Consider the following 14,601-nt stretch of genomic DNA (forward strand, 5'->3'; position numbering starts at 1 on the left):
TCAACCTGACCTTTACTGCCCACCAGCATGTACCCACCCACCATTGTCGAACATTTTCCTTATATAAACCTAGAAGTTATTTTCGGCACTTCGGAGACAGTGTTTGAGATGCTGGTCTATTGTCTTCCTGGTGTTGGCCTCACTGAAATAAATCCCTTTCCTGTTTCCCCACCACCCTTCTCTCTGCCTTTGGATTTTGTCAGCTGCCAGTGGCTGGACTTGGTCTCTTTGGGGACCCTGGAGCCACATGCTCTTGCACCCCGGTTCCCTGGTTACAAACACAGTACAAGGGGTTTGGATAGAGAGAGAAAGACCACATTCACATAACTTTTATATCGCTACAACTGTTCTATTCTATTATTTGCACTTGTTATTAATCTCTTACTGTGCCTATTTGTGAATTAAACTCTCTCAGGTATGTATAGGAGAAAACATAGCTTTATGTAGGGTTCAGTACTATGCATGGTTTCAGGTATCTACTGTGGGTCTTGGAACATATCTCACATAGACAGGGGGAGAACTACTAAATTTTAGTATTTGTGAATCGTGTGCCATGCGCAAACTTTATAATACACTTATATGGGTGTATGCGCACATATACACACACACACACCTTTTTCCCTTGGCGCAGAAGTTGTCAGCATATGTTTACCAGCATACCACTGCTAGTAAGCCACTCAAATTTAACAGGTCCAAAACTGAGCTGTTGATTTTCCATCCCAAACCAGTTGCCTCTGTAGGCATCTTCATTTCAGTTAACAGCAGAACTTCATTCTTCCAGTTGCTCTGGCCAAAACTTTAAAGCCACCCATGACATTCAACAATCAGGAAACCCTTTTGCCTCTACTTTCAAAATATATTCAGGGGGCGCCTGGGTGGCGCAGTCGGTTAAGCGTCCGACTTCAGCCAGGTCACGATCTCGCGGTCCGGGAGTTCGAGCCCCGCGTCAGGCTCTGGGCTGATGGCTCAGAGCCTGGAGCCTGTTTCCGATTCTGTGTCTCCCTCTCTCTCTGCCCCTCCCCCGTTCATGCTCTGTCTCTCTCTGTCCCAAAAATAAATAAACGTTGAAAAAAAAATTTAAAAAAAAATATATTCAGAATCTGACTACTTTGCACTACCTCCACCACCATCACTTTTGTGAAGGCCTGCATTTTCCTTCACATCCATTATTACAAGAGCCTCCTGAATGGCCTCCTTACTTCAATACTGCTGTCAGAGCGATTCTGTTAAAACATGAATTAGAAATGCCATTCCCTTGCTTAAAACTCTTTAATAGCTTCACATCTCAGATTCCAAGCCAATGTCTTTACGATGGCTTATAAGGCCCTACAGTGTGTGCTCCCTTCCCATCCTATTACCTCCCTAATGTTATCCCCAGTTACTCCCCGCCCCCCCGGCCCCCACTCACTCCACTGCAATTATGCTAGCCCCTTTGCTGTTCTCCCAACACATGCATGCTTCTGCCTCATGGCCTTTGTACTTGCTGTTTCCGCTATCTGGAATGTTGCTTCTTGTTTTTCCATTGTTTGCTCTCTTTCTTCAGGTCTTTGCCCAATGCCACTTTCTCAGTGAGGCCTCCTGATCATTCGAATTAAAGCTGCAATCTCCCCACCCTACCACCACATTCTCCATCCCTCTCCCCAGCTTATCACCATCTAATGTGTTATATGTATGTTTCCTATTATCAATTTTTATCATTCTTTTCCCCCTGCTAGAATGTAAGTTCAAGAATTATTGTCTTTTTTGTCTGTCTTATTAACTACTATACTCCTAGACCTTAAAATGTGTTTTGTAGATAGTAGGTTCTCAACAATTTGATGAACAAACAAAACATTAATGAGTATTCTAAATGCCCATTAAAAGCTTCTTTGAGCTTTTACAGGAGATCCAGGAGGGAGTCCCTCACCCTTCTAGGTGTTCAGCTAAGAATTGTATGTGCATTTGTCAGTGCCCTTGGGTCTCCCACTTGTATAGATAGACCACTTGGGAATAGGTGTGCTCTTTCAGAAACACAAAAAAATTCATAGTGGACTGAAAATAAAATGACAAAACATACACTGATGGTTAAAATCAATAGCATCTCATATCAGATTCCAGCACAGACAAATAATGAAAGAAAGTTTATGAAAAATGAATATTTACTGAGTAGCTAATGTATACCAGGGAGACAAAGATGATTCAGATATAGTCCAGCCTGCCCCCAAGCCACAGAAATAGACAACTGCACAATATTATCATCAGCCCACTGAGAGGAAAATGTACTAGGTACAAAGGCATCAGAGAAGAGAGAGTGATTTAGTACCACAGGGGGGTGATATCTGAACTGGGTTCCAAAGCATGAATAGGGGAGAAGGGTAGGCCCCAGAAGAGAAATTTACAACTGAGAAACATTTCACCTCTAACTGTTTTGTTTTGTTTTTTTTTTTTTCTGCTTAGTAGAAATGCCTGCCTATCTGGATTTTACAGGAAACAGCTTGGCCAAGCTTGCAAAACTCTGTATGGAGCAGAATTTGAGAACTCGTGGTTATTAGGACATCCAGGGAAAGGCTGAGTGAAAGGGACAGATGGCAGGAAGGGAGATCAACATCTTTGTGGGGCAGAGTAAAGCGGGAGCCATTTAATACCAGAGAAGCATCACAGGCTCAAGGTTCCCACGGAGGTGGGGCGGAGGAGGGAGTAGGAAGGCCGGAGCACTTTATTCCTGTCTTGGCCCTTGTCTGGAGCACATTTTCTCTGGTCTTCCTCTTCTCCCGATAATGCTGTCTGCTCCGGAAGAGAGAGCCACACTGGCAGTACAGAAAGACTCCATGTTCTGAGTCTGAAGGCCTGGATTTAAGTTTCATTAACTGTGTAATCTTGTGCCCACCTTCAAACTTTGCTCATCACAGCATGGAGAGTGAAGTCCAAGCTCCTAGGCTTGGCACTCAAGACCCTTCTCCATCTGGCCCCTGATAACTGTTCCCACCTCATCTACGCTCCACCCTCTCATCCCAACAGCCAAGCAGACTCTTGTGAAGACTGTGCCCCTTCATAGACACTGCTCTCTCAGGCCAACATCTTTGCCCTCCCCTTGCCCAAACTGGAGAATTCCCATTCCTCTTTGAAGACATGGTTCTAGTGTTACCACCTACAAGAAGACTTTCCTGACTACTAGGTTAGCAACCACCTCTAGGCCTCAAAAACGCACAGTTTCCTTTACCTCAGCATCTAGAACACATGCACTCTTTCTCCTTTCTATCCACTCTCTTTGGAACAGCCAGAGGTACCTTTCTACACCTACACCATAGGACTCACCACCACTACTCTGCTTTAAACAACAACAATAACAACAACAACAACAACAAACCACCCTCATTTCTTGCCTTAAAGACCATAATCTTGACTGTGGCCTACTAGGTATTGTGTGGCCTCACCCCTACCTGCCTCACTACCTTCCCTTACCCTTTGCTCTCTCTGCTCCAACCAGACTAGCCTTCTTTGTTTCTCAATGCACCATGTTTCTCTCTCACTCAGGATCTTTGAACTTGCTTCCTTGTTTCAACCTGCCCAATTTCTACTTATTCTTCAGAATGCAGCTCAGACCTTCCTCTGGGAAGCCCTCCTAGTCTGCTTCTGCCTCTCCTACCAGGTTAGTTTAGGTGGTACTTAGCACAGCAGTAATTATAGACCTATTTATGAATTATTTAATACCTGTCTCCCCCTGGGTAGGGACCATGCTGTCTTGTTCATCACTGCACAAGAAGCATCTAAAGCAGAACCTGGCATAGACCAGGTGCTCAATAAGTGTTGAATGACTGTAGGAATGCTTAGCTCTTACCACATTACATGAAATCTCCAGTTTACCTGGTTTCTCATGAAAGTGGACGTTGGCTGCCTCCATTTCGGTCTCAAATTTTCCATTTGGGTTTTTCATCCAGTTTGTCCCTTGGCTCAGGTGGAAGACCCTGCAGGCAAAGCATCCCTGGCTTTGGTTTGTGGGAACGCAAACTACTTTCTTAAGCCATCAGGACTGCCCTGAGCCAGCAAGACCCTGCCTGTGATGGACTCCAAGACAATGATCAATTTGACTGTCACTGCCTATCCGCATGTGCCCTCCCACTTTTGTCCTACATTTTCCTTATATAAACCTGGATGTATTTTTGCCACTTTGGAGACAGTCTTTGAGAGGCACTAGTCCATTGTCTTCCTGGTGTTGTCCTCACTGAAATAAATTCCTTTCCTGTTTCACCACCACTTGTCTTTCTGCCTTTGGATTTTGTCAGCAATGAGTGGCCAAACTTGGTCTATTTGGGACCCTTGGAACCTGGCGCTCTGTACCCTTGCATCCTGGCTACACTGTCACACCCAGCACCATGCTTGGCATTTGGTGCAGCTCAGCAATGTGGTGTTTAAATGGTGTGTCTGTCCGATGGGATGGGACCCCCAAATGTGGGGTGACGATAGGGTGGAAGCCTGTGGCACAGGCGGTGAAAGAATTTACCGGAGGCAGAACAAAGCAGCTAGAAGTTTATTGAATACACAGCAAGGGAGCGGCTGGGTGAACAGCAAACAGGCAGTGGGTGGGGTCTATTATTTTTGTTTGCTTGTTTAAGGTTTATTTATGTATTGTGAGTAGGGGACAGACAGAGAGAGAGGGAGAGAGAGAATCCCAAACAGGCTCTATCTACACTGTCAGTGTGGAGCTCAGTATGGGGCTTGAGCTCATGAACTGTGAGAGCATGACCTGAGCCAAGATCAAGAGTTGGATGCTTAACCAACTGAACCACCCCAGCGCCCCAAGTGGGGGCTGTTTTTAAAGGGGAAAGATGAAGAGGTATGACCAGATATGGAATTCTCCCTTTTTTGGTAACTGTGCCTAGTTGTAAGTAGCCCATTGGTCAGTTAGGGCCCATGGGTATTTTGAAGTGGGTCGCCTGATGGGCCTGTCTATATTCAGCCAGGTGGTTGCTGTGGCCCTTTCTACATTCCATCCTTCAAGCCTCTTTGTCTAAAAGTGGCCTCAACAAGAACACGTTTTCTGAGTGTGGGAAACATTGTAATGTGCTGCCCAGATTTCCCGTCAGTGAAGACCTGAGACACCAGCTGCTGGGAGTGCTGTCAGTGGAAAGCCTTTAACTGTCAGCCCCTCCAGGGACAGGGTCACCTTTGTTCCTATCGCACCCTTGCCCAGATGGCCTCACATCCAAAGACAGGTGTAGCAGGGATATAAAGTCTTGGCCTGGCCATTTTCATTTATCTGGGGACTACTCTGATGGGCCGTTCTAGCTCCAGTGTCCCCATGGGATCAACCAAGACTGTCCTTGGACCTGCATGGAGCTCTGGACTTGTGCCCACTCCTGTTCCCTCCCTCCCTTCCACAGGTGTTGATCCCAGGGAGGCTCCCTCGTAAATTCCTGCACTGCAACCTCTATCTCAGAATCTGCTTCCCTGGCACCCAACCTACAACAGACCCTCTCTCCTCTCTTCCTTTTCTCTGTGTCATCTCTTGCAGGGACCGTACACATTCATTTCTCTAAAATTTGTAGGCACCATTCAGCAGACAAAGTGTTTAGATGTGATGTGAGCCAGGAGTAAACGGTCAAGAAAGAATTCTTGAGACGTTTTCAGTGCAAAAAGTGCTCTTATCAAAGCACGACTCAGGACCCATGGGCAGAAAGAGCTGCACTGGGATTGTGAAGACTCACTGATTATACACTTTTTAGTTAGTGGGGGTTAGGATAGCTTAAATCTCCAAGGAATTTGGAAGTAAAGCTTTCAGGACCTTGGGGGGGCTGCTGCTGCTATGATAAGGTTATTTACTAGTGCCTAGTAAAACACCAGTCTGGGGACTCTTCAGATGTGTATCAGTGGGCCATATGCTCAGGAGGTAATTGCAAATACATCTCGGGGCGTGTTTACAGCTATCAGGGAAAGTAACACTATTAAGAGCAAAGCTACAGAGGTAAAGCAATAAAGGAAGTCCTTGAGAGAGCTGCGGGAGTGTTACAATTTGTAAGCCTCAAGAATTCTGCCTGGAGACTGAGAGCCGCATGAAGCCTGACATTTGTTTCTTTTTCCTCCCATCAGTTTTACCTCCATTTTTTCTATTACTCCCATTCTATATTGCCCAGGTGCGTCAGGGAGGGAGGCTAGCGCCACTGAACTAATGGAGAAGCTGAAGCCCAGAGAAGTGGCCTGACCAGCCTAAGGCCACTGAGCTAATTAAAAGTTGAACTCTCAAATCGAATTTTTCACCTCTTTCCCTACCAAGTCGCTGCATCCTGAAACAAGACGGAGCCTCACTGCAACTGGTCAGAACGGTCTCTGGTCAGACGCCTGAACCCACGACTCTGGGGTCGGAGACGGGCGCGCAGTCCAACGCTCCCACGGTGCAGATGGGGAGACTGAGGTCCAGAGCCCCGCGCTCCACCGCCAGCGGGACAGAAGGCGAGGGGGCGCGTCCTGCCTCGCCGGCCCCCTGGCGCGGGTGCCGCCTCCGCCCGCCCCCCACGCTGGGTCCCCCCGCCTGATTTTGCCCTCGCAGAGCCGCCAGCTCGGGAGCGAGTCATGGTGGGTGCACTGGTGTTGGCGTGGCTGCTCCTATCGGCCGCGGCCTGCGCGCAGCGGGAGCAGGACTTCTACGACTTCAAGGCGGTCAACATCCGGGGCAAGTTGGTGTCGCTGGAGAAGTACCGCGGTTCGGTGAGTGTCCGCCGGCGGGGCCTCGGAGCCGCCCGGGCAGGGCCCGTTGCGGGAACCCCGCAGCCCGGGACCCTGCGGGTGTGGCCCCGAGGGGGTTCCGCAGCCCTGCCCTGGCTCCCACTCCCCCAGCTATTCCCCCCCGGGGTGCGGCGCCCCCAGATCCTGCGCTGAGCCTATCCCGCGACTACGTGGCACGGCCTCGGCGCGCAGTGAAACCCGAAACTCTTCCAGCCTACGCCGATTTCCCTCGCAGCGACTTTGGGCAGTGGAGCCCGACCTCTCCCAGAGGCTGCTTGCCTCGGCTAGGCCTTTGTCAAGCACCGGTCGAAAGGCAACCCTAGCATCCTGCCGCCTTTGTCTCTCCCATCCCCCGTTTCCGCTCTGGAACTGGGATTGTTGCTGATACTGAGTCCAATGAGAACCCCGTGGATATGGATATGCAGTGCTGGGGTAGTTAAGATGCACGGCGACCTTTACACAGATCATCCTTTAGAGAGGACAGGAAGGTCCAGAGGAGAAAGGTCATACAGCTCTAGAAAGCACAGAGCCTGGAGAGAACTACCCATCCATCTGTGGACTTCTCTAGGCAAACTCCTAAGATGGCAGCTCGGGCTGAGATACAAGAGCCATCCAGGCTAACTGCTATCTCATTACCAAGTCTCTCAGAGAGGACTCAGAGAAGAAATGTACCTGGGTGAGTCTTTGAAACAAGAGTGAGTTTTGGCAAGACCAAGAAGAGCTTTCCAGGCAAAGAACTGTTCATACCAAGTCTCTAAAGCAAACAAACAGCAAGAAGGATGGAGGAGGAGTGGGTGGCCTTCAAGCAGATCTGCTTGAAGGAGTATAAAGCATGAGGCTGAGTGGTGGAAGATGAGGCTGATGATAGTAGGGAGGGACCGAGAGGGGCCTTGAACAGTATATTCAGAGGCCTAGATGTTACACTGTGTATAATGAAGAGCACTCTGAGCCCCATTTCTCAAGATGGCCCTAGGGCCTTAATGTGGGAAAGGTGGGGAATTGGTAATGAACACATACATACAGCATCCAGATTTGGATGGACCACACAAAAATGGCTATCAGCATTCTTCTCCTGGGAGCGAGTCTTTAGTGAAGAAAGTACTTTCTGAACCTGAAAATGCTCAAATATGCTGGTAGTCCTGGGGGCAGTATTCCTTGTCCTGATTGTCCCCCAAGGTATTGTGAATTTCAAATGAGATGACAGTGTGGAAGCTCTTGGTAGAGTGCTCCGTACCTGTGTTTGGTGGGCTCCAGCAGGAAACTCATCCAGGACTGAGGACAAAGAGCCAATAAGAGTAGGGCCCATTCCCAGTTAGGCCTTTCCTTCCTTCTAGTGCAGCTTAACAGAGAGCTCCAGGTTTAGCACTTGACTAGCTCTGCTATTCATTCATTCATTCACTCATTCATTCATTCATTCATTATTATTGAGTACCTACTGTACACTAAGTACTAGGCCAGTCTTTGGGACACAGTGGTGAACAAAAAAGATAAGTTTCCACTTCAATAGAGCCTATATGCAATGGAGAAGAGAGAGACAATAAACAGGAACAGAAACGAACAAGGTAATTCCTAGTACAGTGGTAATAAGTGCTAAGATGGAAATAGAACAAATTTTATTTATTTTCAGAAGTAATAAGGCACCCAGGATGTGAAGAACAGAAATCCTGGAGAAAAATGACCCAGAGAAGTGATCCCAGAATTCTGAGTGTTTTCATACTCTTGGCTACTGGTATATCCTAAAAAGCATAGGAGTGAGAAGCCAAGAAATCAATCAGAAAGAAAATGGAAAAAAGAAAAAGAAAAGAACAAAGTCACACACCTGCTAAGAGATAGAGTGAGAATTTGAACATAGGCAGTCCAGCTCCAAAGCCCAACCTCTTAGCTGCCAGGTTTAGAGGGAAACCAGAAATAGTCCAGGGAAGCTGTAAATGATTCTGTTGAGTTAATCCAAGCTAGGACTACCACTTGGTCATTCATTCACCTGTAAATAATTACTGGCTCATTATGTATATTTTACCACTGTCTTTTAAAAATTGAAAGAGATTTATTGGCTCCCACTACATGCCTGGCACTGAGTCCAGCCCTGGAGACAAAACCGTGAGCAAGATTGTATAGTTTATGCCCTGTGGCTAACTGGAAGGCAGTCATTTAGATCAGTGTTGAGTATGGATGAATGGGTGACTACCTGGGAATGTGCTTGTCTACGGTGTGAGCTTATGTACATGCAGGCCTGAGTGTAGTATGCATGCAAATAGTTTATTTGTTTCCTTGCTTCTATGTGCACGCCTGAGTCTGTATCTATGCTTTGATATGCACATATGTAAATTAACTATGTATATTTGGGTGTCTCTGTCCATCCATGCTTTGATCAGTTTAAGGAGAAACTTTTTGGTTTCAGGTATGGAACTAGAAACAGGATTTCCCTCCTTCCAAGGGTAGGCAGACGCACAAGACATAGGTTAAAAAAAGCAACTTTTAATGCTTTCACTGCCCAGGGATCCAGCAGAAAAGAAAGAGGAAGACCCCCAATTAAGGAAGGGAATTAAGGGTCCCAGTTTCTCAGCACCACAAGCAGAATACGACATGCTGACACAGATAGGGGAGGTTGTTCTAATGGCCTGTGGCCCCATAGAATGGGTCCTTCCTCATCTGGTAGAGGCAGGGTAGGGGAGTTACAGCTCAACAGTTCTCATCATCCAGCCCAGTAGTTCTCAACTGGGGGTGATTTTGCTCCCCAGGAGACATACAGCAATGTTTGGAGACATTTTTGATTGTCAAAACTAGACATCAGGGCGCCTGGGTGGCTCAGTCGGTTAAGCGTCTGACTTCAACTCAGGTCACACTCTCACGGGTCATGGGTTCGAGCCCCGCATTGGGCTGTGTACTGACAGCTCTCTCTGCCCCTCTCCTGCTCACGCTCTGTCTCTCTCTCTCTCTCTCAGAAATAAATAAACATTAAAAAAAATTTTTTTTAAGCTAGACATCTAGTGGGTAGAGGCCAGGGATGCTGCTAAACATCCTACAATGAATAGGAAAGCCCCTGCATAATAGAATTATCTGGCCCAGTGGGGTGCCTGGGTGGCTCAGTCCATTAAGCACCGACTCTTGATTTTGGCTCAATCATGATCTCATGGTTCATGAGATTGAGCCCCATCTCGGGCTCTGCACTGACAGCTGAGAGCCTGCTTGGGATTTTCTCTCTCTCTCTGCCTCTACCCCGCTTTGTGCTCTCTTGCTCTGTCTCAAAAGAAAAAAAAAAAAAAAGGAAGGAAGGAAGGAAGGAAGGAAGGAAGGAAGGAAGGAAGGAGGAAGGAAGAAAAGAATGATCTGGCCCAAAATGTCAATAGTGCTGAGGTTGAAAAAGCCTGTCTAGCCTGAGCCGTTTGTGCCAGTGTATGTCCAGTGCCCCAGGCTGTCTCTGGGAGGTGGCTCTCTTTATGGAGCCAGCTAGTATAATCCCAGCTCTTCCAAAAAAGTGGGCAAAGAGATAGGGCTGGGCTCCACAGACACAGGGTAAGATTTAAGAATTCTTTAACAGTGTATACAGCATTGGTGCCAAAATCCTACTTGCTGTATTGTCAGCAATTGTATTTATCAGCCAGCTTTGTATGTATCACCTAAAGGCTATAAATAAATGGATTTATTATAAGGTGGTGAGACGTTTAAGGAATAGTCTAGTGACTCAAGAAAGTGGTATTTGTGTGCTGGAGGGAAGAGGCGCAGAAAGGGATTGCCATGGGGTCCTTTTATGAAGAAAACCTACGTCTGTCTCTATATCCATGTGATTGTGTATGTGTGTACATTTACTTATTCATTTAGCACTTTCTGAGACCTGAAGAGGACATGGCTCCTGCCTTCAACGGGTTCACAGTGGGTTTCTTAGAAGGGTTTATTACTCATGTAAAGTGATGAGTGCCAGTTGACTGAACCAGAAATTGAACCCAGGTCTGCCTTTCCATTCCCCCACATTACCTCCTTTTTTGTTTTAATTTTATTTTTTAAGTTTTTTTAAATTTTTTAAATTTATTTATTTTTTTATTTTAGAGAGAGAGCATGCTAGCAGGGGAGAAAGGCTGAGGGGAAGAGAGAGAGAGAGAATCTTAAGCAGGCTCCATATGCTCAGCGCAGAGCCCGACATGGGGCTCGATCTCACGATCATCAGATCATGACCTAAGCCAAAATGAAGAGTTAGATGCTTAACAAACTGAGCCACCCAGGTGCCCCCACATTACCTCCTGATGTGAGCTCACCAGTGTGTGTGCCTCTCTGTGTAAATGTGTTGTGTGTGTTTGTGGGCATGTGTGATGTGTGCTAATATATTTTTGTATCATGGGGCATATGCATCCCCATTTATGTATATTGTATGCTTATTCTTATGGATGTTCATGTATGTGTATGCACACATATCTGCAAGCCCCTGAATGTTTGATTTCATTTGTGCCTATGTGCATGTGTTTGTGTGTTTGTGAGAGCATTGCACATTTACATATGTATACATTGTGCTCTTGAATATATGAGAAAGCATTAATTTTTGGGGGGTGGTCACCGTGTGGGCACGTCTGGCATGTGAAAGTGCATGACTCTTCACTGGGCTGTGTATGTATCTGGGTTTTGTTTTTGCCACCCAGGTGTCCCTGGTAGTGAACGTGGCTAGTGAGTGCGGCTTCACAGACCAGCACTACAGAGCCTTGCAGCAGCTGCAGCGGGACCTGGGGCCCCATCACTTCAATGTGCTTGCCTTCCCCTGCAACCAGTTTGGCCAGCAGGAGCCCGATAGCAACAAGGAGATCGAGAGCTTCGCCCGCCGCACCTATGGTGTCTCTTTCCCCATGTTTAGCAAGGTCGCAGTTACTGGCACTGGTGCCCACCCTGCCTTCAAGTACCTGATCCGTGAGTCCTGATCTGTTCCCTTACTTTCCCTCAGCTGGCTGAGGTCATGGCTCCCTGGGCAGCAGAAACTACTTGCTGATTGGGTGACCTGGGGCCCCTTCCAGACTCCTGCATATAGGTTCATGGTCTGTTCGAGCACTCATCTTTGAGGATGAACAGAGAGGTATTCCTGCCTGAGGATACGTCTACCCCTGCTGCCTTGAAGTTCCCCCTCAGGGACACTCTAGCAGACTTCTCTGAGGTCCTGTTTTCATACACAGGGATTTTAAAAGGAGACTGAGGACCTCAGATTTAGTCTATGTGAATTAGTCGAGCTTATGGATTTCGGATGGAGACACCAAGGGCAGGCAGAGGATGCCACATGTCTGGAGAAGGCTGACCAAGATGGCTGACAGGTTATCTCCTGTCCTGAGTTAGGGGCAAAGTCCATATACCATGGAGGGAAACCTTCAGAGCAAAAATTCCAGATCTTAACATTTCAGAAATAGGTCCCCTCTGCATCCCCAGAAGCTTCAGAACTACAAAATGAGGTCATGGGTCAAGCTTATCATTATGGTCCTGTTTCCTTCCTTGGGCCTTTCTCTTCCTTTGGAGGCTCCATTTTTGCCATCTATGCTGTATATCTGATTGCCTTCACATCCCTCACTACCACCCCCCACCCATTTACCTGGAGGAGTAAATGAAAACAGTGTAGCAAACAAAAAATCCCTTACTGATGCAGATTTGAATTTTGCCCTATGGGTCAATCCTAATATTTGCTTTTTTCCCCTGTGTGTTTTTATTAGTACCTTTCCAGTTCCCATAGTTATAGATCAAACCTAACTGTGCTTTAGAAGCAACTGGGAACTCTTAAAAGTGGTTTAGTCCGAGACCTACTGAAGCAGGGCCCAAGAATTTATTTAAGTACCTCCCCCCACCCCCACAACCAAGATTCAGATGCAACCAGTCCACAGACTGGTTGGAAACCACAGACTGGTTTGGAAACCATTAAGATTTCCTTAGAGAATAGGCTGTAGACTATTTAGTAGTTTGAGATCATTAAGAAAGGAGGATCTGATACTACTTTATCAAGTACTTCACAGAATCCTAAAGCAGTAGTTCTCAACCTTGGGGCCATATTGGCATCTCCTAGAGAGCTTTTACAAAAATACTGATGCCTGGGGGCGTCTGGGTGGCTGAGTCAGTTAAGCATCTGACCCTTGGTTTGGGCTTAGGTCATGATCTCACAGTTCATGGGATCAAGCCCTGTATTGGGCTCTGCACTGACAGCATGGAGCCTGCTTGGGATTCTCTCCCTGTCTCTGCCCCTCTCCCACTTGCACTCTCTCTCAAAATAAATAAATAAACTTAAAAAAAATTACTGATTCCTAAGACTTACCACCAGAGATTCTGATTTAAGTAGTCTGGGGTGTGGCCTGGGCATCAGGATTTTAAAAAGCTCTCTAGTTAATTTTAAATAATGGAACAACTGCTTCAAGGGAAGGATGGACACCAATAATGGAATTCCAGGAGAGTGGACACAGGGAAGCACATTTTGCTTTCCTTCTTCCTTTTTCTCTAGAGACTTCTGGGAAGGAGCCCACCTGGAACTTCTGGAAGTACCTAGTGGCCCCAGATGGAAAGGTAGTAGGGGCTTGGGACCCAACTGTGTCGGTGGAGGAAATCAGGCCCCAGATCACAGCACTCGTGAGGAAGCTCATCCTGAAGAAGCGAGAAGACTTATAACCACTTTCTCTCCTCTCCCACTGTCCCATTCCCCCCACCCTACACCTTGGATGGTGACCAAAGCAAACTCAGTCATGCTCAATGGTGCTCGGGGGGAGGGCCTATGGACTCTCCTTCCTCCACTTTTATCCCATGTACCCTATCCTTCCTATGAGGGAAAAATCTGGTATTTTGTATTTGAGTCTTAGAACAACCGTTAGGAACTCCTGGCCAGTGAGAGCTCTTGACCAATGAATCACCAGCCAATAAGCACCCATGAAAACATGTGGCAAATAGAAGTATATCAAGCAATAATCTGCTGCCTATTAAGAACTCTATAAGATGGGACCAATTCCTACCTCACAGGGCTGTTGTGAGGATGAGGATGAACAACCTATGAAAGGTGCCTAGGGCAGTGCCAGCTCACTAGGAGCATTCAATAAATGTTTTTTTGCATATGAACCAAAAAATAACTTGTAATCAATAAAAACTTGCACCCAACATGAATTTCCAGCCATTGAGAATCCAGGCCAAAGATTTATTTGTTGTTGTAGTTGTTTTCCTCTGTATTATTTTTTTAATTGAAAAAGTAATCCAAATAGATTGTAAAATAATACAGGATGATAATAAATAAAAATAGAAGTATCTGGGCACCTGGGTGGCTCAGTCCGTTAAGCGTCCAACTTCAGCTCAGGTCATAGTCTCATAGTTCGTGAGTTCAAGCCCCACATCAGGCTCTGTGCTGACAGCTCAGCCTGGAGCCTGCTTCCGATTCTGTGTCTCCTTCTTTCTCTGCCCCTCCCCTACTCACACTTTGTCTGTCTCTCTCAAAAATAAATAAACATTTAAAAAATTTTTTAAAAATGAAAGTATCTCCCTCGTTTTCTATATCTCACTCCCTGGAGGTAAGTAAACACTGTTAGGAATCTGGTACAAAGACTTCCTAATTTTTTTTTTTTATCAAGCCAATCATTGCCCAGTAAGAACGCACTGACCAAAAGTACACTACAATAACAAATAGGCAAAAGATATGAAGATATCATTCACAGAATAATGTAGATGGATAATAAGGATATGAAAAGATGCTCAGCCTCATTAAAATTGGAAAGATTTATGGGGCGCCTGGGTGGCGCAGTCGGTTGAGCGTCCGACTTCAGCCAGGTCACAATCTCGCGGTCCGGGAGTTCGAGCCCCATGTCAGGCTCTGGGCTGATGGCTCAGAGCCTGGAACCTGTTTCTGATTCTGTGTCTCCCTCTCTCTCTGCCCCTCCCCCGTTCATGCTCTGTCTCTCTCTGTCCCAAAAATAA

The 14,601-nt window shown here is 46.6% G+C and overlaps 1 protein-coding gene across 1 annotated transcript; it reads left to right on the forward strand.

The window, feature by feature from the left end:
• Nucleotides 1–6,478: 6,478 nt before the first annotated feature.
• Nucleotides 6,479–13,794, forward strand: GPX7 (glutathione peroxidase 7). The gene is made up of 3 exons (XM_043574984.1): nt 6,479–6,681; nt 11,328–11,589; nt 13,151–13,794. The coding sequence occupies exons 1-3, from the start codon at nt 6,547–6,549 to the stop codon at nt 13,312–13,314; spliced, it is 561 nt and encodes a 186-aa protein (XP_043430919.1). The 5' UTR covers nt 6,479–6,546; the 3' UTR covers nt 13,315–13,794.
• Nucleotides 13,795–14,601: the final 807 nt, after the last annotated feature.

Source organism: Prionailurus bengalensis, chromosome C1 (assembly GCF_016509475.1).
Source record: "Prionailurus bengalensis isolate Pbe53 chromosome C1, Fcat_Pben_1.1_paternal_pri, whole genome shotgun sequence".
Classification (NCBI taxonomy): Eukaryota; Metazoa; Chordata; class Mammalia; order Carnivora; family Felidae; genus Prionailurus; species Prionailurus bengalensis.

Bases quoted from the DNA above. Each gene is read 5' to 3' on its own strand.
- GPX7 (XM_043574984.1), top strand. From the start codon at position 6,547: ATGGTGGGTGCACTGGTGTTGGCGTGGCTGCTCCTATCGGCCGCGGCC. The intron at 6,682-11,327 runs GTGAGTGTCCGC...TTTGCCACCCAG, and splicing joins TGGAGAAGTACCGCGGTTCG to GTGTCCCTGGTAGTGAACGT. The intron at 11,590-13,150 runs GTGAGTCCTGAT...CTTTTTCTCTAG, and splicing joins TGCCTTCAAGTACCTGATCC to AGACTTCTGGGAAGGAGCCC.